This window comes from Protomyctophum parallelum (assembly GCF_964188405.1).
Source record: "Protomyctophum parallelum genome assembly, chromosome: 2".
NCBI lineage: Eukaryota > Metazoa > Chordata > Actinopteri > Myctophiformes > Myctophidae > Protomyctophum > Protomyctophum parallelum.
The window spans coordinates 22278218-22303789 of record NC_139699.1 but is presented as its reverse complement, the minus strand read 5'-3'; the positions used below and the strand labels follow the sequence as shown (position 1 = coordinate 22303789).

At 41.3% G+C, this 25572-nt stretch overlaps 1 protein-coding gene across 1 annotated transcript; it reads right to left on the bottom strand.

Annotated features, from left to right (window-relative positions):
* Positions 1-1085: 1085 nt before the first annotated feature.
* Positions 1086-24309, bottom strand: sptlc1 (serine palmitoyltransferase, long chain base subunit 1). Its single transcript, XM_083759441.1, has 15 exons — positions 24204-24309; positions 22096-22203; positions 20897-20991; positions 14106-14199; positions 13606-13678; positions 13037-13169; positions 12291-12420; positions 11592-11681; positions 10203-10310; positions 9877-9972; positions 9167-9263; positions 7666-7720; positions 2140-2257; positions 1947-2020; positions 1086-1342 (listed from the first exon to the last, which is right to left on the bottom strand). Exons 1-15 carry the CDS (start codon positions 24255-24257, stop codon positions 1216-1218), a joined length of 1452 nt encoding a protein of 483 aa, XP_083615567.1. The 5' UTR covers positions 24258-24309; the 3' UTR covers positions 1086-1215.
* Positions 24310-25572: the final 1263 nt, after the last annotated feature.

Sequence of the window (25572 nt, the reverse complement as noted above, 5' to 3'; positions counted from 1 at the left end):
TGGTGGAAGCTGGTTGACAGGCATGGGCTTACAACCACCTCTCTCAGGCAAAGAAGGAGCAGTCTGGGCTTTCAATTGGCTGACAACTTTTCCAGGGAGGTGGGACCTGCAGTCAGGGCCTGCTGTATTCATGTGTGTAAACTAACTGGGTTAGATTCAAGGAGAAGACATCCGAACACACCTTTTTTTTTAAGTTTATTTTTGTATTTATTATGTTTCCTAATTCTTTTTTTCCCTACTGTGTGTGCGTGCGTGCCACCAACGTAATACAAAAAGTCAACAAAAGAACAAGATTCCTATACTGAGGGTCAGGATCTCCTCACTGGTCGACAATACACCTAATAAGAGCCCTCTTATAAGGTTTCTATGACTATGCATGGACCTCTTGGTACCACAGCACCTCAAAGGCCCTTAAAACAAGGCTCCAGACATCTTGGCCTCACTCCCCGAACCCACATCACCCCTGCCCACTTTGACAGGCTGGAATGGCTTAGGGTTGAAAACAGAGTACAGCATCTTGCAATGGGTCTGGTCCACAAGATTCGATACACCACTAAGCTCACAACGCATCGCGCTACGACGCTTTGTGAGCTTGTAGATCAGCTATTTTCAGCATGCAACCAAGTGTAAAATGACTTATACTGGATCTCTTGTCCACTAGTCCCTTCCTAACATTTTAGTCTAGTTTCTATTTGTTGATGAAATTGTCAATAAATGTCTCAGTTTTAGTCATCATAGATTAGTTTATGTAGTTTCCATTTAGTTTTCCTGAAAACGACGACATTTTTTCGTTTTAGTCGATGAAATAAACACTGATTGAAATGTAATACAGTTCATGATGATGATGCATTTGAGAATTAAAACCCTGTAGAAACAGGACATATGAAAACATACCCTCAAAATGGAAAACATCAAAGAGCACAAAATTACTGAACAAACCATTAACAAGTTACTGTCCAATACAGTATTTTATTTTATTAAATTCAATTAAGACTTCACACATTCAATGGAGAAACAGTATTATAAAAAACAGTATGTATATATATATATATATATATATATATATATATATATATATATATATATGTATATGGGTCCATTTGGTTCCTAACTATCAATAATTTAGCTCCAAGGAACCCCGTCAAGGGCCCCACAAGGTCTCTGGACCCCACTTTGAGCCCCAGTGCTGTACCCAGTATTGGTCTAGAGCAGTGGTCAGTATGGGTCCAGAGCCGGCTCCGACCTTTGCCCTATGAGCACGGCCACAGCTGCTTCTCTGATGCAAGCCGCTGCCCGGTCAATTTCCTCCTCCGTCTGTTGGACGGTGACCACCACTCTGATGCTGTAGGGTACACAAGATTACACCATTATAATAACATTCATTTAAGTGGTATTACCCGAGAGGGACATCGCAGAAGGGCATTAATGATGATAAAGAACACCCTCGAGTGTAATATTGCAATTATACAACAGTTACCCTTACAACTAATATAATCGCTAAAATAAATATTTTTTTAATGACAGATGTAGCCACTACGACCACAAATGTTAGCTAGCCTAGCCCCCGAGTTTGCTGCGCTCTGGGAGAACAGATCGGCTTATTTACTAAATAAACGTTAAATATATAAGCACTTTAATTCAGAACTTTTTGAGTGAATTTATGTTTTATATATATATATATATATATATATATACATACATACACTCATGTATTTTTCCACTCTCATTGTCTGTATGTCACGAGAGCAGGACCTAGTGACTTTTGTCTCTTATTGTTGACTTTGTTGATTTCCCAATTGTCTTTACATAATGTTTTTAGAATGTAACTGAAATTATGTACATTATGGTGTTTTTAATATTTTAATTACCTCCGTGGAGGAAGGAATCTTAATTAATGAGTATTAATACCGAATACTAATTCATTAATAAGTGATGTATTTAATTACCTCGGTGGAGGAAGGAATCGTTCCTCCTTGTCGAGGTACCGAGCAACACAGAGCGCCACCTGTCTGTCCATGCACTGAAACACAGTTACAAAAAAAGAACTAAAAAAATCATCATTACACCACTGATCATATGCAGGTGTTCATACATCAGGTGCAGGTGTGTACAGAACGTACAGGTGTGTACAGAACTTACATAAGTGACGATGCTACAGAGTATCTTCAGATCGGCGTCTCTAGAGCCAGAGCTTCTCTCTAGCTGGAGGTGAAGAGCTGGAGCGAACGCCACTCCTACAACCACCAACCCTAGAATACTGAAATAGAACCATAAACCACCACCAACCCTGGAATACTGAAATAGAACCATATACAACCATCAACCCTGGAATACTGAAATAGAACCATATACAACCACCAACCCTGGAATACTGAAATAGAACCATATATAACCATCAACCCTGGAATACTGAAATAGAACCATATACAACCATCAACCCAGGAATACTGAAATAGAACCATAAACCATCAACCCTGGAATACTGAAATAGAACCATATACAACCATCAACCCTGGAATACTGAAATATAACCATAAACAACCACCAACCCTGGAATACTGAAATATAACCATATACAACCACCAACCCTGGAGTACTGAAATAGAACCATATACAACCATCAACCCTGGAATACTGAAATAGAACCATAAACAACCATCAACCCAGGAATACTGAAATAGAACCATAAACAACCATCAACCCAGGAATACTGAAATAGAACCATATACAACCATCAACCCAGGAATACTGAAATAGAACTATATATAACCATCAACCCAGGAATACTGAAATAGAAACATAAACAACCATCAACCCAGGAATACTGAAATAGAACCATATACAACCACCAACCCTGGAATACTGAAATATAACCATAAACAACCATCAACCCATGAATACTGAAATATAACCATAAACAACCATCAACCCAGGAATACTGAAATATAACCATAAACAACCATCAACCCAGCAGTGTTGTTTTTGGCAGGCATTTTTTAGATTTAGTCTGTCTTAGTCTTTTGGAAAAATGCTTAATTAGTCTTAGTCATTTGGAAAAATGCTTAATTAGTCTTAGTCAGTCTTAGTCATTTCTATCCTTGATAGTTTTAGTCGACGGAAACTCCTATGGGTTTTAGTCCGTTTTAGTCATTTTAGTAAAAGGTTTTAGTCAATTTTTAGTCCAAAATTTAAAAATGTCTTTAAATAAAATGTCTATAGCGTACAGGTATTAATACATTGGCATTGGAATGAAGGTTGACAGGTTGTCATATGAAGCTATATGATTCCCTGCTTTCATATGAAATACAATGGCAGTCCCTCAGTCAAATGGTCACAAATATACCGGTATATAACTTCAATTGAGAGTTCAGATGCAAATAACATAAAAATAAAATGTATGATAGGCTATTTCATATACTGGTGGCGGTAATATCTAGGGATGGACCGAAAGGGAAATTCTTGGCCGAAACCGAATACAGAATATAGGAAACAGTTGGCCGAAAACCGAATACCGAATACATCTTTGTTGTAAAGCTACCTGATTATGGCAAAAGACATGATTATGGCAAAACCCAACTTAAATAATAAACACATTAAAAAACATCTAATTAATTGGAGGCTTTGTGATGAATTAATCTCAATTAATCACATTTTAATTGCATATCAATAGGCCTATTTGACCTGAACAGTGAGCTTTTTTTTCTACATAAGCATAGGCAATAAAACAAGTAGTAATAATAATAATAGTGATAATAATATTATTTATATAATGCTTCTCTGAGTACTTAAAGACACATGAGAAAACAAATAAAAACGACTTTATTAGAGAAAAACTAAGACTATGGAATAAAATAAATTAAAGTGGAATGAGATGGCAATATTCCAGAGGTGGGTTTGAATTTATACGTGGTGGCATGTCTCTGAATTTTGGGAAGTGCATTTTGACAGGTCTGCCTGCTGTGAACAGTGAAACCCTGAGCATTAAACACAGGCAGACGCAACGATAGTCTATCATTCATTGTTAAAGCTCCAAATGATATTCCCATTCGTCTGTGTCTGCCCGTGTAAACGCAGCAGCGAGTGTGAGGGGTTGGGGAACGGATGGAAAGTACATAGTGTTATTAAGGCGGACTCCTTCTAACTATATGGAAGAAACTAACGTTAGCTCCCATGCTAGCAGTAGCTTCCCTCGTCAGACAACACAACACCACCACAGATCGGGTGGAAGCTGCTGCCTGATATCACTGCTTGTGCCCGTGGATGGGAAATAAGATTTAAAATTAAAAGGCTATGGAAGCTTGGATGAAAGCACAGATGTGACCAGTGCCAGCAGAATATGCCTCATGTCGCCAGAATGAACATGCCTTAAATCAATAAATAAACTCGTTTTTTTTTTTTATGTGATTTTCTTTTTTTTTCATATTAATACAGTTTGAATGTTGAAGAAGGTTTTCATTCAAACAGATTGTTCATTTGGGCAAATGAAATGTATACATTTATACGTCAAAGTGGGCTTGTTTTTTAACAAGTTTCTGGAGGCAGAAGAGCGCAGTTCCGAGATTTGCATGTTGGTTACGATTGGTCCTGTAATCTCTTTGTCCTCAGGTTTCACGCTCTGATCACCGCCCATTAGCGTGCTTGTGTTTGTAAACACAGAAGTATTCTGGGCATTTGGGTTAGACTTTACAGAAAATAAACAAAACCACGTATAGCTACTCGCTGAAATACACTTCCCAGCTTGGAGTCTTTCACCAACAAACAACAGGCTAGAAGCTAGCTAGCCTAGTTAGCCGTTTGTGTCGTGTGTTAAAGAGCAAAGAGATCACACGTCTTTTCTTTTAATCACAACTCGCTCATTTCTTGCTCATTTAAAAAAAGGTTATATACTATGTAAACTATGAAATGCAGGCTTTCATTTGGTATATAGAACGTTTGTGTAGGCCGTCTCTAAGAAACGGTATCAATTGAAAAGGAAATGTCGGAAAATTGCTTAATTTCTTTCCTCGCGCACCCAGCAAAGAGCTACGTCTTTTCAAATACGGCCGTTAGTACTGTTAATTCAACATCCGGTGAGGGGAGGATACGGATCGTGTATGTATTGTGTATATAAATCAGGGCATACAGTGGGTGGGCTTTAGACCGGATGTAAGCCTTGCACACTAAATAGACACCCGATGTAGTATGAATCCACCCATCGAATGCACAGGAATTACTATAAATGAAACCAGGCATTGTGACTGCATGTGGACAGATCTGTTTATTAAAATAGCAAATCTACAAGCGCACAACATCATAGCCTGATGCGTCGATTTTATTTATTTAAAATACTGGGTCAATTGTCTGACTTTGATTGCTTAAAGTAGACCTGCATAAAATGGTGTACTGCAGCTATTTACAACCAGGTAGTGTATAAGTTAAATTGAACACTTAACTTAATATTTAATACTTGAATACTTATACTTAGTATTTAATACTTAGTACTTTCAAAAGGGTTTATTGGGGCACCTTACAAATTGCATTGTTTGTTCTACTGGCTTAAACATGTCAGTGTTTCTAGTGTTGCACTGTTGACAGCTAAAACGTCCTATTGTCTCTTGTCCCTCCCATTGTCACACCCACTTCTGTCCAGCTCTAAGGTGATAAAATGTTGTGAATATTGAAAAGGGCTTTTCTCAGCTTTGGGTGAAAGGCCCCAGTCATTTTAAAATGGTTATATCTCCTTCAATTATTGTCCAATTTCATTGAATGATACATCATATGAAAGCTTACATTCTGTACTTTAATAATCTGTAAAAATCTGAAAAATGGAAAAGGCGACATGAGGCATGTTTTGTTGGCACTGGTCACAGATGTGTGCAATAAAGTTTTGTCATCCCTGTGCATCCCGTCTGCTGCTCGTGTGTTGTGAGTCTGTCGCTGGACTCGCTGCCTGCTGATGCAACAGATGCACAATTAAAGAGCGTCATAAGCATGCGCCCTTCCTGCGCTGGAAGTAGCAGATCTACAATTATCTACCCGTCGCAATGCACAGCGCTTTGGGCTTGTACATCTGTGATTTTCCCGCAGTTTAGTTGAATTATATCGATTCACAACTTTAGGACCCCTACAAACTTTGTTCGTCAATCCACTAACATTTTCGTCTAGCCTCGTCTTGTCAACGATAACACACACACGCGTCTCGTCATCGTCATCAAACAGAGCTACAGTATTTAGCTCGTCAGAGTCAGTCTTGTCCCGAATTATTTTAGTGTCGTTCGTTTTAGTCCGTCTTAGTCCTGGAAAAAGGTAGCCTGGTTAATAAACCAGACCGAATCAGCCGTTGGCAAAAATAAATTGGCTGCCGGCGGATTACGGTCTGGAGAGGCTCAATTGTACGCCCATTTCTTACACCAGAGAAATGGGGCGGCCAATCGGGACACGGTATGCAATATGGGCGGGCTTTGGTACAGTGACTTTCAATGCTTGAGACCTTTGACTGACAGTAGCTCTGACCAATTGCGTCAAAGAGAAAATGTTTCAACCCGCTCCCCTGGAAATGAAATCCAAGCTGAGCCTCCCCAGACTAATATCCCGCGGTCCGTGCGATATTAGTCTGGTTTATTAACCAGGCTAGGAAAAAGGGGCGTTGACGTCGTCAGTCCTGACGAAAACAACACTGCAACCCTGGAATACTGAAATAGAACCATAAACAACCATCAACCCTGGAATACTGAAATATAACCATATTTTCAGAGTGCAACACCCGAGAACAATGAAACATGAAATTACTTCTTCTCCACTAGTCCCTCCCTTACATTTAGTCTAGTTTGTATTTGGGTTTTTTCCCCGAAATTGTCAATCTATTTAGTCTCAGTTTTAGTCACCATAGCATAGTTTTTATTTAGTTTTTGTCAGTGAAAAAGTAGCCGACGGATATTTTTCACCAGGCAGGCAGGCCAATAGGAAAGGTCCGGGCGTGCTGCCATTCTGCCAGTGCCATCATGATAATTTCACTGTACCTGTATCAGTGAGTGACAAATAAACCCTCTACAAAAGGGTTGTGTAGTTGTCTGTTGGTTTGTATCATTTATGTTGTTCTGTAAAAGTGGTGGTATTAGTATAGGGCTTGTTTGTTTGTGTGTGCCTCGATGGAGCGGTAGAGTTTCTGCTATCTGCGGGCTGGTTGTGGTGGGCCGGTCTGGGCCAAATTCACACAAAAATGACCGGGCAGAATTTTTGTCCCAGTCCAGCCCTGGTGGTGTGGTGTGGTGTAGTCTAGTGTAGTACTAGTGTAGTGTAGTGTAGTGTAGTGTAGTGTAGTGTAGTGTAGTGTAGTGTAGTGTAGTGTAGTGTAGTGTAGTGTAGTGTAGTGTAGTGTAGTGTAGTGTAGTGTAGTGTAGTGTAGTGTAGTGTAGTGTAGTGTAGTGTAGTGTAGTGTAGTGTAGTGTAGTGTAGTGTAGTGTAGTGTAGTGTAGTGTAGTGTAGTGTAGTGTAGTGTAGTGTAGTGTAGTGTAGTGTAGTGTAGTGTAGTGTAGTGTAGTGTAGTGTAGTGTAGTGTAGCGCAGCGCAGTGCAGTGCAGTGCAGTGCAGCGCAGTGCAGTGCAGCGCAGCGCAGCGCAGTGCAGTATGGTGTAGTGTAGTGTGGTGTGGTGTGGTGTAGTGTGGTGCTAGTGTGGTATAACTCACCCTTGTAATGCTTGGTGGACATGTTGACACTTTGTCCTCAAAACAGAAAAGATGTCTGAAAAACAAGACAAGTTGCATTATGGTCACTGTGATCAGAAAACCTTGATGTCCAGAAAATGAAATAAAAAATAAAACAATAGACTAGCATGATGACAACTGGCAGCCCGGGGGTCACATGCGGCCCCCACCTTCACTTAATCCGGCCCGCAGGTTAATATTAGAATATTGATATACAGTATTATTGCTGCTGTTACAATTCCAAACATGACCCACTTGAATTACTTATATATTAGTAGCTGAATGACTAGTACAATGTAATTGCCTTTTTTATGTCTAATGCAGTGTATTCGTATTTAGTTCATAAAGTTAACATAAGTATAACTAAATGCATTTGAAATTAAATAAATCAAATCAAAATCAAATTGATCTTGTAGATCTGCTATTTTGGCTACGACGGTAATATGCAATGTGGCCCTCTGGAGTCAGTGTGGAACTATAGTGGCCCTCTGGAGTGAGTGTGGAACTATACTATAGTGGCCCTGTGGAGTGAGTGTGGAACTATACTATAGTGGCCCTGTGGAGTGAGTGTGGAACTATACTATAGTGGCCCTCTGGAGTGCGTGTGGAACTACAGTATAGTGGCCCTCTGGAGTGAGTGTGGAACTACAGTATAGTGCCCTCTGGAGTGAGTGTGGAAATATAGTGGCCCTCTGGAGTGAGTGTGGAAATATAGTGGCCCTCTGGAGTGAGTGTGGAACTATAGTGGCCCTCTGAAGTGAGTTTGGATATATAGTGGCCCTCTGGAGTGAGTGTGGAACTATAGTGGCCCTCTGGAGTGAGTGTGGAACTATACTATAGTGGCCCTCTGCAGTGAGTGTGGAACTATAGTAGCCCTCTGGAGTGAGTGTGGAACTATAGTGGCCCTCTGGAGTGAGTGTGGAACTATAGTGGCCCTCTGGAAAGAGTGTGGAACTATAGTAGCCCTCTGGAGTGAGTGTGGAACTATAGTGGCCCTCTGGAGTGAGTGTGGAACTATAGTGGCCCTCTGGAGTGAGTATGGAACTATAGTGGCCCTCTGGAGTGAGTGTGGAACTATAGTGGCCCTCTGGAGTGAGTGTGGAACTATAGTGGCCCTCTGCAGTGAGTGTGGAACTATAGCGGCCCTCTGGAGTGAGTGTGGAACTATAGTGGCCCTCTGCAGTGAGTGTGAAACTATAGTGGCCCTCTGCAGTGAGTGTGGAACTATAGTAGCAATCTCCATCGTCAAAGTTGCCCACCCCTGCTTTAAGGTCAGTCCTAGACTAGTGGTTATCACGGAAATGGATTTATCGCCGCTGTGTTTTGCAGCAGGCATTCAAACGGCAACAACTCGTGAACGTGAGCTTCAAATTGAATGACGTTTCTTTCACCGTGAACACAGGACACGAAAAAAAGCCTGGAGTACTAGAGAACAGGGGGCGACACAAATCTGTCAGCGGATGAGTTAAGGGTCCAGGGTTACCTGGGTCTTCCTCCATGATGTTCAGAGCCTCAATAGCAGCAGCAGCCAACATGGGAGGCAGAGAGGCGGAGAAACAGTATCCCTGTCCTGATAACCTCTGAAACATACAGTATACAGATAATAAAAATACAGTATACGTAATGATAAACATACAGTATACAGATAATAAACATACAGTATACAGATAATAAACATACAGTACAGTATACTATACAACGTGAGGTAGAGAAACAGTATCCCTGTCCTGATAACCTCTGAAACATACAGAATATGTATACATTATAGTATATATTATAATCCCCATGGGGGTATCTTAGATCGCCTCATATAAGAACTGTGTTTGAAAAATAAACATATCGTTGCGGCGGTTTTGCTCATATCAAGTGACTGATTTTGATTGTATTGCTGTATTGTTCTTTCTGCTTTGGCAATGTAAACGCATGTTTTCTCATGCCAATAAAGCCCTTTGAATTGAATTGAATTGAATTGACTGAGAGAAAACGCTAATGTTACTGCTGTCAAATTAGTAAAATGAGTGACTGACTATCGTAAGCGATACAGAGACACCTCCCCCGACAATATCGCAGAGACAGTTTGTTCATTTTTGGACCACAGTTCTTATATGAGATGATTTTAAGATGACCCCATGTTGTTCTCCACAGAGAAAAACGAGTGAGTGACGTCAGGACGCTCTATAATAATAATAATACCTGGTGGTCGATAACAAATGATCGTCCGCAGCAGAAACCACCGATAGATGCGACAGCGTTCTCCATGTTGGCACTGATGAGGTCGATGTCGTCAATCTGTGATTAAATATGAACGATTAAAATATGAACTATCAATCTGTGATAAAATATGAAACATCACATCGACTCTAAAGTGCTCGGTCACTCCTCTTCCATTCTATACGTGAGTAATAATGTAATAATAATCTTAATAGATTACATCCACTCCAAAGTGCTCGGTCGCTCCTCTTCCATTCTATACGTGATTAATAATGTATTCATAATGTAATAATAATCGAATAGATTACATCCACTCCAAAGTGCTCGGTCACTCCTCTTCCGTTCTCTCCCAGGACTCCAAAGGACATGCTCTCCTCCAGGAAGATACGTACTTTATACTGATACTTCAGTTTCACCTGAAAATATATAGGAAAAAAAAATATTATATATATATATAATATATATTTACATATATATACATTTAAATATATATAATATGTATACTTTATACTGATACTTCAGTTTCACCTGAAAATCCATAGAAAAAGATCTATAGTGTAATACTGTAAACGTATAGAATAGTGAAGCCCGGGTCTCTCCTCTGGAGCCATGCCTGGAAGTTATGTTGTGTAATGCGTTCACACGGGAAGCCAGCGACATGACGATGCAAAGATGCAATGATGCATGTAGATGCTCCAAATGATACCCCCATTCATCTTTTTGTGTCTGCCCGTGTGTGAACGCACCATTAGGGCTCTACAGCGAGCGCCTGCTGGCCGGGCTTACCACGGAGCCTGGACGGGCACAGCCCAACGAAGCAACGTGGGCACCTCTTCTCTGTCACGTGGGCCAAAGGACAGCTCTCTACGATTCCGACTTATGGAGGTTTGAAAATCCTCCTTTGAACTGCAGTAAACGGAGATCAGATGTAACGTCCCATAGCTGGTGGTGACGGAGGCGTTGCATAGTAATCAGATTAAGAGCTGCTACTGTATATACACGGAGTATACGTTGGGGTCCGTATATATCATGCCCCCAGTAAGGCTATCCAACGTTGAAGCTACGGGCGAAAAATGGAACTGCAGCACTTTCATGGAGGTGGACGGACGTTCATGACGTCATGTGCGTCAGGTCCGGGGCTAGGCTAGGCTAAACTTCCGCTTGCTTGAGCCATTGAGTTATAATTTCCGGCAGTCTTCCAGGTGCTTCAAAACGCCACTGAGCAACTTCTATTGAAATGATAACTGATAACTTTTTTTTTTGTATGTGATGTATTGCCATGCTTTGTTTGTGCTTATTGTAAGTCGCTCTGGATCAAGAGCGTCTGCTAAATGCCTAAATTGTAATTGTAATATGCATTGTCCCGTCAAAATAGACAAAGTAAAATAAAGTAAGTGCTAGTCATGGTTGTACTGACCATAACAAACACCATGTTCAAGTTTGGTACCAGAGCACCCTAGGCCAAAGATCAATGATCCATTTTGTAATCGTATCAGCTGAACTGAGGCCGTACACACGGGTGAAGAGAGGGGCTTAACTGTCAACTGATCACCATCTGGTGATGAGTTATTTCAGATGGCGGGGGAAACCTGGCATACTCAAGCGTGTAGTATTTATTTAATATTCTTTTGCAGATGTGGCAGTGGACAGTGTTGTCTGTCTGTCTGTCTGTCTGTCTGTCTGTCTGTCATTCTTACCAAATGTGGCAGAGGACAAACATCTGCAGTGTTCACATACAATCCCTCCACCACAATGAACCTCCTGGTGACTCTGGCCTTACGAGGATTCTACAACACAAGACAAGGAATACAAATTAAATACATACTTTATGCATAGATACTTTAACACACACACACACACACACACACACACACACACACACACACACCTTTATTCACGGCCGATAAATAAAGCGTCGCTGACAAAATGTATGTTTTGGGTGAATTAAAAATAAATAAAGCGGTAGATTTTACATCCGGTTCACGGCCTGTGAATTTTTCGCCTTCAAAACAAAAGCTTATAATGGAAAGATGGTGACGGCAGTGAAACAATCAATTAATTATTACCAAGCAGGAGTTGTGTTAAAAAGGTATATTCAGTGATTTCACTTTTTTTTTTGTTTTGTGATATTCCTCCCTACTATAGAGTGTGCTAACTGTCCCCAGTTAGCCCCTGGGGGTCAGAAAACCTTAGGTTTCGTTTTTGGCTAGGTGGCCCAGCTTTCATCCAATCAGGATAGAGGTGCCTTCCACCAATCGCGGGGGCGGGCCTTGGTGTGTGTGCTGTTGGCCTGTCTCCCCACTGCAGTGCGTGCGTGCATGTGCACATCTTGTTACCACGGTGGACCGGGATTTTTTCAATTTTTTTTTTTTTAATAAATAAAGAACCAATCAAACCTTGTGATCTTCCAGTTCCTGTTCCTTCAGCAGTCGCTCCAGGTCTTCCATGTCGTTGTGTTTGAAGTATTTGATGAAGCTGCGCGATGCTTGTAGTCCCTTCTGGATGGAGAAACACGCCGCCTCATCCCTAATATAGATATATATATATATATACACATTTATACATAGACGCTTGTAGTCCCTTCTGGATGGAGAAACACGCCGCCTCATCCCTAATATAGATATATATATATATACACATTTATACATAGACGCTTGTAGTCCCTTCTGGATGGAGAAACACGCCACCTCATCCTAATACACATTATATACATATATACTGTATAGAGCGTTGCAGGCCCGCCCCCGACAAGGGCCCAGGAAATAATTCCCCATTAATTTTCCCCATAGACTTTTCAAAAAGTATTTATTTAAAGAAGTTTACGCCGCAGACAAAACCAACTCTTGTTGTGACAAATCATGACAATAAACACAATGCTTTTTGGGCAGATCAAATAATTAGTAAGAAGGGGAAAAAAACTTTTGTCTTACTAATAATTTGATCTGCCCAAAACATCATCACAACAAGAGTTGGCTTTGCCCGCGGCGTAAACGTCTTTAAATAAATACTTTTTGAAATGTCTATGGGGGAAATTAATGGGGAATTATTTCCTGGGTCTGCGACTGCGCCGCTCTATATAGAATTATATATATATAGATATAGATATATAGAGAAACATGCTGCTTCATTGAACAGAACATACACAAAGATGATATCGCCCCTCTTGGAGTAAGCAGGTATTGCACTGGCGATGGTGGCAAAGCCGTAGGAGTAGATTATGGTCTCCTCTGCTCTCATGAACCTGGACAGCCTGCTCTCCAACTCCAAGTGGACATCTGGACACAAAGACACAGACATAATTAATTGCATTTTAGAGCGCTTTTACAAGTGCTCAAAGCGCTTTACAAATGGTTCATTCACACATTGGGAGGTGAAGCGGCAAACAGTCGACGCCAGCGTCCTCACTTCACACATTCACACACCAATGGTGGCAAGCTCACACCGACCAACTCATTGGAGGCAAAGTAGAGTTCAGTGTCTTGCCCAAGGACACTTCCACATGTGGACAGGAGGAGGAGCCGGGATTCAAACCGCCGACCCAGGGATCATTGGACGACCTGCTCTACCTCATGAGCCACACTGTTAAGCCAGCAGTGCCAGAGATTAAGTGATCACGGACGGACGGATGGACAGGATGGAAAACATAGTCTCCCTAACCCTACCCTTTGGCCTGGTAGAGACAACAACAATAATAATATTTTTTTCATTCACCAAACGTTCCGTAGAATCCTCTAGGACCACAGGTTCCTACTCCATACTTCTGGAGAGACGCCAAAGCCTTGTGCTGGAACAGATATGAAATATGAATCATTTGAATGATGTAAAACAATAATATGGACGTGAATGATATGAAATATGAATCATATAAATGTTGTAAAACAATAATATGAATGTGCATGATGTGAAATATGAATAAATGTGCATCAGTATTCCCCAACTGTTGGGTCCGCAGAATGGGAATGGCCTTCGTGTTTGAGTAAATGGTCACGCCCGAAGAACATTTTCGTTGACGAACATTTTTCGTCTTAGTTTTAGTCGACGAAATCAACACTGGTCTCAAGCGAACTTTGCTTAGCCGACTCAGGCCCTAAATCATGTTCTGGCGAGAGCATTTGCCCCGACTGCCACTCAAAGTGGCTACTGGACAATCAAACGCGAAGGCCATTCCGCACTCGCGTCCGGCCGGCCCACATGCTTGGTACACTACCAACCTTCACTCGCTCGTTTTCCAGGAGACCCAGGAAGTTGAACGATGCAAAGTTAACGCACTCCTTCCCATTGATGACGATTCTGTGACTGGGTGGTCTGCAAGACATGAGTGCAATACCACCTTAAATCAATGCCTGGGTGGTCTGTAACATAGATATATATAAGAAAGCTAGATGGCTCACCCACGCTCTGGCCAATGGAGAGCGACATTGCTACGTGACGGCCATCTTACCTTGGGGCAGCATAACATTGTGTCTATGGGGCATGTACTTTTTAAATAACCATTACTTGCTCAATTTTCAACTGATTTTCAAACTGTTTGGTTCGTTATAAACGTCAGAGACGAGTGAACTACGTCAGAGACTCCGCCTTGAGCCATCTAGCCTTTATATACGTCTATGGTCTGAAAGACATGAGTGCAATACCACCTTTTATTACACGGCGTGGTTGAATGCTTGATTCTGATTGGTCAATCACTGTGGTCAATTCAGTGGTGTGTTATTTCTTGATAACAGACCGCTCCGTTCTATAACAGACCAATACCTAATCAATCCCTCGGAGCACCTGCTGTGCCCCGCTGATTTGCTGCCGTTTCCAACATGAAAGCCATGTAAACCACACACACACAATGTCATTTACAGCTAAACATTGCTCTCAAAAATGTTTTTGAAAACAGCGAGGAATAGACAATGCAGTACCAGAAAATGGATTCCATTTGATCAACTCAATTCTTTGTTTTCCGCTGGGCAGACGGTGGCCAGCGCGACACTTATGGAATACCGGTACTTTCATTACCGCAAGTTAGGAAATACCTAGCTTTGTTGTGTTTTTGGTCAATTTATTAATTTGTGAATTAAGTAGCTGAGAGAGTTTCGCCATTGAGGGGTCAGAAAACAGAGCTAGAGTGCTGTTCATGCAGCCCTGGAGAGTGACAAGCTGGAGTTTTAAATACTTTGTTTTCAACGAGGGCGGCGCAAATATCAGCAATTCTGGCATGTGTGTAACATCAAGGCAACTGTTTTAAAGTATTGCACAGTGACAACTAAATTAAGTCTCTGTAATGTTTAAATTGTACTATTACTAAAATAAAGGAACTTAAGATCATTAAAGGAGAATTCCATGCTAGAATGCTTTCTTATCTTTCTTACCTTTCTTTGTAGTTGTTACGTCCCCACCAAAGAGGTCCAGGTGTTTTTTTGTGCAAAAACTCATTATTGGCCATTTTCCCTACCATAAGCATATCAATGAATTGCATTGCATTGAATGGGAATTGAATGGGGCTATGGGGTGTTGTGCTAATTCGCTTATTTCCATCGAAAGAAGTAGTAAAGTGTGCCGCTTGGGATATTATTTACATTATGAAGAGAGGATATATACAAAGAAATTATAATTTTGAGCGATGGAAATAAGCAAATTAGCACAACACCCCATAGCCCCATTCAATTCCCATTCAATTAAATGCAATTCATGTAGGGCTCATGGTAGGGGAAATAGCCAATAAGGAGCTTTTGCACAAAATAACACCTGGACCTCTTTGTTGGGGACATAACAACTACAAAGAAAGGTAAGGATCAAATGCTGATTGAGCGATATGCGGCCGCTAGAGGCAGGATCAGCGCGAGACTGATCACGTATTGAAGCTCTGCCACAGCACAAATGGAAACACAACCTAACAAAATTATTATCGAAATTATTATGGAGATATCAGATTTTTGTCCCGCTGCTTCCGGGTTCATTGTTTCTGCTTGAGAGAGCCCAGATGCAGGCAGGAGGAGGGAACCGGAGTCAGGTTACCGCCTCAGCTCAGTGGCCTTGTGGTTAGAGTGTCCGCCCTGAAACTGGGAGGTTGGGGTTCGATCCCCGGCCGGGTCATACCAAAGACGGGTCCCAATGTCTCCCTGCTTGACACTACTAATCAAATGATTCCCGAGCACGGCACAGCTGCAGCTCACCCCTCCTTGGCTGCAGCTCACTGCTCCAAGAGATGGGTCAAATGTGGAGAACAAATTTCACTGCGGTAACGTGTGTGACAAATTGTACGACTTTGACTTTGGCCATTGGACTGGCCTCATGAAGTGAACGGAGTTGTCGTAACCCTGTCGTATTTCAATGGCTCTGGTCCAACCCTGGTCTGGCAGAGAAGAGTGGGCAGGGCTTACCAAAAGACCTATTGAGGCTCAGATTGAGGTGGTGATTGAACAGAACGTCGATGTTCACAATATTAACACTTCTGATGAAAGTCAAAGTAGATTAGTTATGGACGACCAGTGATGATGTCATACTTCAGATGAGGCTGAATACTATGAGAGTGACGACACTAGCGTTGACTCCCAGGGACGTGCACACATAGACATCAAAGGGGGCTTTAGTCCCTGCCCTTTTACCCGTCTGTAAATCAACTGCCCTCTCCAGACCACGAATGCAGAATTTACTATGGTGAAAGAAATGCAAATGCCATCCTCTCCTTTCCATGCCATGCCGGAAGGCAGCATTCAGGAGAATTGCTTTTTTCCCGAAGTCTCCTGAACTTTTGCGCTGAACAAATTTGTTTAGAAATCCATGTCGTTACACCACATCTCCACTAGCTAAAGAGTGCTGGGTTGTGCCCAAAAAATGGCTGATATACAAGCTCTCAACGCATCGCAACACGGCGCGTTGTGAGCTTGCAGATCTGCTATTTTGGCCGGATGGAGGGGAAAAAGGAACTGGTTGGAATAACGTGTTACTTCCACGTGCTACGTCCAAACGGGGAAACTCTCCCGTCAGGTGAAAAGAAGCAGCTTGGACTCCTCATGCATAGAAGGAAGCATGAGGTCAGTCCACTGGGCCCCCCCAGGTTAGCAGAGGAAGTGTAGCGCCCAGGATTACATTAGATAATTGACACTGGCTGAAAGAATCGTGGGATAAAAATTATACAAAAACAAAATTATACAAACAAAGAGTGGCGACACGATGAAAGCTTGTCGCCACTCTCTTACTATTCCACTCGGCTCTTACCCATATACAAAGCAGGAGACAAACATCTTTACACGAACTACAGGCCAGTGTCCTTGTTGCCACAATTTTCTAAAATTCTTGAAAAGCTATTTGACACAAGGCTAGGTGGCTTCCTTGAAAAACACCAGTTACTGACAGACAGTCAATATGGTTTTCGAGCAAAACGATCCACATCGATGGCACTTATTGATTTAATAGAGGAACTAACAACTTCAGTTGATAATAACAATTATGCAGTGGGGGTGTTCATAGACTTAAAGAAAGCTTTTGACACAATAGATCATGATATTATGCTGAAAAAGATGGAGAGATATGGTGTTAGAGGGGTAGGTTTAAACTGGTTAAAAAGTTACATCACAAATAGACAACAGTATGTGCAGATGGGTGAGTATAAATCAAACTGTTCACACATCACGTGCGGAGTGCCGCAGGGCTCAATACTAGGACCGAAATTATTCATATTATATATTAATGATATATGTAAGACATCCAGTATCATGAAATTTGTTATCTTTGCCGATGACACCAATATATTTTGCTCTGGAAAAGACATTCAGCAGCTGCTGGAGGTGGTAAAAATTGAATTGGACAAGTTAAAGGTATGGTTTGATCAAAATAAATTATCACTTAATCTGAAAAAAACTAAATATATGGTCTTTGGTAAACAAAAAACACTGATGAACACAAACATTGAGGTCAAAATTGATAATATCATACTAGAAAGAGTTTTTGATAATCTGTTTTTAGGAGTAATAATAGATCATAAGTTCTCTTGGAAACCCCACATAAATTATATCCGGTCTAAATTAGCGAGAAATATTGGTGTCATGGGCAAAACAAGAAATGTCCTTGAGTCTAAATCACTATACACCCTCTATTGCACCCTTATAACACCATATCTCACCTACTGTGTGGAAGTGTGGGGTAACACTTACAAAAGCAACCTTCAGCCAATATATTTACTGCAGAAAAAAGCAATAAGAATAGTAAATAAAGTAAATTACTATGAACACACAAATCCACTGTTTCTAAATTCACAAACATTAAAGTTTTTTGATTTAGTTGATTTTAAAACAGCACAATTATTATTTAAAGCTAGACATAATCTGCTTCCTGGAAATATCCAAAAAAGGTTTAGGGATAGGGATGGGAGGTATGAGCTGAGAGGGGAACTAAACTTCAAACAAATAAGTGTTGAATCAACCTTAAAGAGCATGTGTGTTTCTGTCCATGGGGTTAAGCTGTGGAATAGCTTGTCTGAGACAATTAAGCAAAGCAACAACCTTAAACAATTTAAAAAGAGGCTCAAACAGGAATTATTGCATGGATATAACCTGGAATGAGTAGGGAGCTGAGCTATGTTTATGCCATGTAGAGTTGGACTTAGTATAACATTTGGCTTTGTCTGTTTTTGTCTCTTTTTTTTTCCTGTCTTTTTTTCTTTTGTCTTTGTCGTTGTCTGTTTTTATTTTCTGTTTTTGCTTTTGGTTTGTTTAATTTTCTATTCTTCTATAAATGTCTTTTTTTTTTTTTTTTTTTTTTTTTTTGTGTTGATTGTTATGCATGTCTTCAACAGAATGTTGGAGCAAGTTGAGATAAGGATAGGCACTTATAAGCTTTAAGCTTCTGCCTATGCCTTTTTGATCACAAAAGAAAAAGTAAACTGTTTTGTGTAATGTCTCCCTCTGTAAGATCGAAATAAACTATTCATTCATTACCCAGTGATGATGTCATCAGGGCTCGACGCTTAGCATTTTTCCAAGTAGCACGTGTGCGCCTAAGTTGAAAAATCTAGTAGCACACAAACTATTTTAGGAGCACGATGAAAAATGATGTATTTTTAAGGGGCGCTAGCCCCTCCTATATACAGCCTTTGTCCCCACACATCTCAAAATGAGCCATTGACAATCAACAGAGAAATTACGTCAAAATTCTGCTAAATATGACATAAATTAAACGCCATTGACATTGAAGGGAAAATGATGTCATATGTAAACGAGCAAATCAGCTAACCAATCACAGGCAACAGGCATTCTGATTGGCCAGTATGAGATGATTTCCGATGTTGTATGATGACAAGAGCGCCCCTCACTTAACATGGGTGTGATTTTTCTTTAAAGGTGTAGTGAAACGGAAATGGTGAACAACATGAAAATGGTGTTTCAACATGAAACACCGGTCGGAAGTTTCTGAACGAATCAGAGCGTCGCATCCCTTCAGGCGATGGGACGGTAGCTAGGGACATTAGCTATGCTATGCGCAACAGCGTGGTGTTGTTTGTTTATAAATCATATGGTCGGGCCAGCACAACCAGTTTACTGTTATGTGGCTTATTTCTACCCTATAATGTTTTCAGATACATATTCTAGCGTGATGATTAAGTTGAAAGTAATACACTGTCTGGATGTTATCTGGAATGGAAATAAAAACTGAGTATTCTGTAATCAGTAGCAGCTGTGATGGACGGAGGCGCAAATATGGGGAATTAAACGGGTGAGCTTCATTGTTATTGGCTTTTATCGATGTGTATCTCTACACGTCATCACGCAGCACGTTTTCGTTTTAATAAATAAATAATGCAATCGTTTTTATGGACCTTTGATATAAAAAACACACAGAAATGAGAATTTTCACATTTTTTTGGCATCCATTGTTAGGTATGCCCATATAATGACCACGGATATGGTCTAAAAGTGTGAAAAACGTCTTTTTCATTTCACTACACCTTTAATGAAGTGATATGAGGTAGGGGTGGAAAATAATATGTCAAAATATTATATCACTATCTTTTCAGCAATTATCACAAAATAGTGATATTCATCATGATATCATTGTTATGTTTGTTTTCATATAATCTATATAATCAATTTGTTTTATGCTAATACTTTGTAGATAGATCGATAGTAGCTCTGTTCCATACCTCTAATACGTGCAACACATTTGAGCTATGGGCCAGAGCTAGATAGATAATATGTTGCTCATGGATGGATAGACAGGCTATCCGTTTTTATCCTGCTGTTTTATCATGTTAGTGTGACATTCAGACAGTGCAGACTGCAGAGGGTTTGAGACTGACTGACTGATATTAATACGGTAATCCAGCCAGTTCGGTCATTCGCATTATCATTTATGCTGGGCACACGCTTTTGTAAGCAAACGCTAAGCAAGGGTTGTTTTTGATAAACATCAATCCGTCCACTCCGTGTGTGTGTGTGTGTGTGTGTGTGTGTGTGTGTGTGTGTGTGTGTGTGTGTGTGCGCGCGCGCGCGCGTGCACGGCTGCACGCTGTTTCAAACGCGTTTGGTTAAAAGTAAGTTACGTTTGAACATTACAAACAAACTTTGCAAATAACGTGTCGGGGTACAAGCAATTCTCTCTGAATCTGTGCTATCATGCTAATGCTATCCCGCTGAGTTCACTCTGACTTCTTTTCTGTCTGCCATTGCTGACAGGAAGAGCACGGAGCAGCAACACAGTGAGGGGAGGGGCGGTGGGAGCAAAGGGAACAGATCTTCAAATGAACACCGCATTGAGCCTCGACACGTTGTTAGCTTGTAGCTCTTCTCTTTTTGGCGAACGACACCGCCGTTCAGAAATATAAATGTAGGTATAGAACCGCGACTATAGAATGTGCACTTGCTGTAGACAGAGACTTGTCTTTATCACGATTGAATGGTCAAATCCTGTAGTCGCACCTGTGCTACAAATTGAATTTTACAAGTCGCGCGGTGATATTTTCAGTCACAAATGCGAGTACCTAGTCGCACTGTCGAGCCCTGGATGTCATACTGCTTACCCAGTGATGATGTCATACTTCAAATGAGGCTGCTCTTTGGACACAGGAGGCACAAGAGGGTCAGGTTGCCATTCTTCAATGAGGTCCTCCTTCTCCTAACACACACACACACACACACACACACACACACACACCGTTACTTTTATAAGTAACGTCTGGATTACTGCCCATGAAACTAATCCTGTTAAGTTACAAATTACCTTCTGAGAAAAGTATCTTAATAGATTATTTTACTTTTAATACCCAACAATTAAAACCCATTTTTTAATGCTTGTGCAAGTTGGTTACATTGTATTAGGCAGGCTACTGCCTACCGTCATTGCGCCGCATTATCACGGCCCGGTTAAAAACGAGAATGACACAGTGCTCGCCATGAACTGACCAGACAGACAATATATCCCCTTAATATAATTTGCCACAATCGCCAGCCTATACACGTAGAACTGGACAGAAAGAGAGTGCACAGAGTACACACAATATGCCATACTAATGAGGTTGTTGCTCCAACCAGCCAGCAGCGCGCATGATGCGCTCTCCAGTCTCCACGCACCGCACCGCGGCACATGAACAACACCACCACCACCACCACCGTGGACCCACGACCCACGTATGAACTACAACGTTTATAAGAAATGGCATGGCGGCCATTCTTGCAGGACAGTCAGTTGCACGTGGGTGTTTTCATCCCTCAACGCCTTCTGACAGAAATACTAGGGGTTGGGTCATGCATCCAGCAAGCCCAACCCAGTATAGTCACTTTGAGTGGCACCACACAAAGCCATGGGTGAACATGTACTGTATGTCGGACTCGGACATTACTATTACTAACCCTACCCCAAACTCCAAACCTAACCCTAACTACAAGCACGACGCAACGCATGTCGCACCAACCAAAGCAAACTTTACTTTATCCGCAAAAACAAGTTGTTTGCGGATGCTGGAATGCTGCTGGAATGCTTTTCCAGAGTCTACTACATTATAACAACGCCCTGGAAAAACCCTGCTCAGTAGGGGCTAACCCCTCCCATATTTCTCAGAGATATAGCTCAGGGGTGACACCCAGACACAGATTCAGTTTCAGTAGTCAAATATTAAGGACCGGTCCGACAGTCAACTAGTCCCCCCCAGGGCCCTGTGAAGAAAAAGTCCTGGTGAAGTGTCCTCAGAAACTCAGTACGAGGCCTATAGTATAATAGTACCTTGTCAGTCAGCTTGTAGGTCTCCTGCAGTTTGTAGGTCTTGGAGAACAGAAGTCTGATGATCCATAAGATGAGAAACCCTTCCAGGATCAGATGATAGGCTGGAGCCTGGAGGGGGGGGGGGGGGAGATGGCAGGCAGAAAGACAGACAGACAGACAGGTAGGCAGACAGACAGGTAGGCAGACAGTTAGGCAGAAAGGCAGGCAGACAGACAGGTAGGCAGACAGACAGACAGGTATAGGCAGAAAGGCAGACAGACAGACAGACAGACAGGCAGACAGACAGAAAGGCAGACAGACAGACATAAAGGCAAACAGACAGGTAGGCAGAAAGGCAGACAGACAGACATGCATGACTGATTATCGTATATGACAGGGGTTCTCAACCTGGGGGTGGCGACGCCCCGGGGGTCCCGAAATGATCCATCGGTGGTCCAGAAAGAAAAAAATGTATTTTTTTTGCAACTGAATGGCTGGAGTTTCAGTATTTATTCATGATGTATTTTCTCTATTATGGTTAATGTAGCAGTCAATTTGTATTGGGGGTGGGGAGGGGGGCGGGAGGGGGGGCATTTCCGGGGGTCCCCAGACAAAAATATTGAGAACCCCTGTTATATGTTAGGCCTCACTCACACGTAAGACACTGTGTGTCCTGTGTCTTCTGTGTGTTATGGCCGCCTCAATGCATTTCCAATGGGAGTCACATGGTTTCATGACACAACATTGTTGCATGGCTGTCTTCTAGCCCTAGAATGTCTCTGTACATTTCATACATTTGCAAGCATTCCACAGACATACCAGAGCCATAGAACAGTGCCCTAGACTTGCGGTTGCAGCGGCAGAATGGCAGCATGTGATAAATGCTCCGTTTGTACTGACCCATTAAATAATTCCAAAGACGTAGAGTGAGATATTGTCCTCTAGTTTCAGGTGAAAGTTCTGGCACAAAACGTGTATTTAGTCAATCATCTCCACTTTTTCACGAGCTGCACCCGGGCGAGGGGCCCGGAATGACAGCTGGACTGAATGAATCAAAACTCTGAGCTGATCATCACAAACGTCATCACCAATTGACCAGGGAAGCACAAATGTTTGGGCAGGTGCCTTGCGATAGGTGCTTGCCCCAAACATTTGTGCTTCCCTGGTGAATTTGTGATGACGTTTGTGGTAATCAACAGGAATTGTTGGCAAATTCAGTCCATCGATCATTCCGGCCCCACGCCCGGAGAGAAAGTCGTCTGTGTGCTGCACGTGAAAAAATGAAGATAATTGACTAAATACACATTTTGTGCCAGAACTTTCACATGGATGTGAAACTAGAGGACAATATTTCACTCCACGTCTTTGGAATTATTTAATGGGTGAGTACAAACGAAGCATTTATCACATTTATGCCGTGCATGTTTCATTGCAACCAGGATCTATGTCTGTGTTGCAGCCAATTGCAACCAATCTATGTCTGTGTATACAGAATTTACGAAGTATATGAATGATCACAGATATTCTAGGACTCACAACAATAAATGAACAACTATAATATTGCTTTTAATTCATTAAGTTCGCAACTTGAATTTACACTAATTCATTATGAATAAAATACATCTAAATTGCTAAGACATAACATAAATCCAAGACGCAAGACTATCAGTGACATGGTTGTTTTGTTCAGTAAAATGTGCTGAAACGGCTCCGTTTATGTTTATCACAATAAAAACGAATACACAACAAGATTAAATCCTAATGGTTTCCAAACAGGGGTGCAGCCACATTACATTACAATATTTAGCTGCAATGTTACAAACACAACACATTCAATTATGGTTACAACATTGTTTCCAAACATTACAACGCCCAGAAAGCGCACCCAAAAGAAAGCGCAGATCTACAAGCTATCAACGCGTCGCATCGTGACGCGTTGATAGCTTGTAGATCCGCGCTTGTTTTTGACAGGTACGGAAGCTGCGACGCTTCAACCCACAGCTTGTTGTTAACAAACAAACAAACTTGGCGGAGTGTCTCTGAAGTGAAGGTTAACATTTAGCCAGGTACTGGATCTTATCTTATAGCGTCATACGATTATACATACTATATTATATTGTTTTTTTTACCTCATAGAAAGCCTGGACCATCTCCACAAGCACCCACTGCTGTCCAGACGCCATCTTTGTTTGGTTAACTTTGGTGCTCTGGGCTCGCCGTACTAGGCCACGCCCCCCGTCGTTCTTCTTCTTCTTCTTTTTGATTTCCAGCGGTGTGGACACCGCGAGGCGTATTACTGCCCCCCCCCCCCCCCCCTGATTACTGCCCTCCACTGAGGCTCCACTGGTCTGGACCGGAGTCTGCAACTAAGCACAGTACTGCCTTGATTGATTGATTGATTGACAGTTTGCAGAATTACAGTACATTTCAAGTACAACTCAATACAACAAGTTCTGTTAACTGCGAGTGGACGACACCATAAAGCATTACACTTGTTTACAAATTACAATAGGGCCCACCATTTTCAATTCATCAAAACAATTAGAGAAGTACGAATATACACAACTATATAGTCAACACAACACATTTTTATTTAAGCCACAATGGCCCAGCCTCAATCTACATCGCTGGCTGCGTGATAGGCTAGTATTACAGAAGCACTCTCTATTCACTTTTGGTTGCACCTATAATAATGCCTCCGCTTTGCCTCCTTCTCCCATGTATCCTGCTTGCCACTCCTTTACGAGACCTTCTTTGCTTAATCCTTTTACAGTCTATGGCTTAATCCCCTAAATTCCACCCTCTCCAGGGGCAGTTGAACATCTATTTCCCTACCTAAGCTTACCTTTGCCAAGAGGTCCACCTTCCGCCCGTTACATTTTCTTTCTTTTTGTGACTTAGGCCTACATACTCGACAGTTTAGCTAACACTGAATTATGTATAGGCCTTTATATATGTAACGTTGTTTACAATATTAAGCTATAGTATTAGATCAATTCAAGGCAATTTATATTTCCATTCAGATTTTATTTTCATTTGTTTTGGAGAATATTTCTAGGGTTGGGGTTATTTAGGGTTTGGGTATTGCATGGTAATATTAATACATTTTGTAGCAAAGTTGCATAATTATGATGACTTATCCTTGTAATAACATAAAATATCTGATTGATTGAAGTATTTTATTAACAGTTTTCAGAATGGGTATACATTAACATTTCACATGAAAGCACAACTCAGTACAATGACTGGTACTGTGGACGACACACTGATAGAGCATTACACTTGTTTACAACAGGGTCCACCATTTTCAATTCATCAGAGATTTAGAGACGTACAAATATACTTGATTTGATTTTGATTTATTTTGAAAAGCAATCATAATACAACATTATAATCAGCGATTCAAGGATTACACAGTAAAGTCCAAAGACTTATTTCCACTGAGGTCCTCTCACACTGAACGGAACAATACTTTAAAATACATGACAGTACATATAC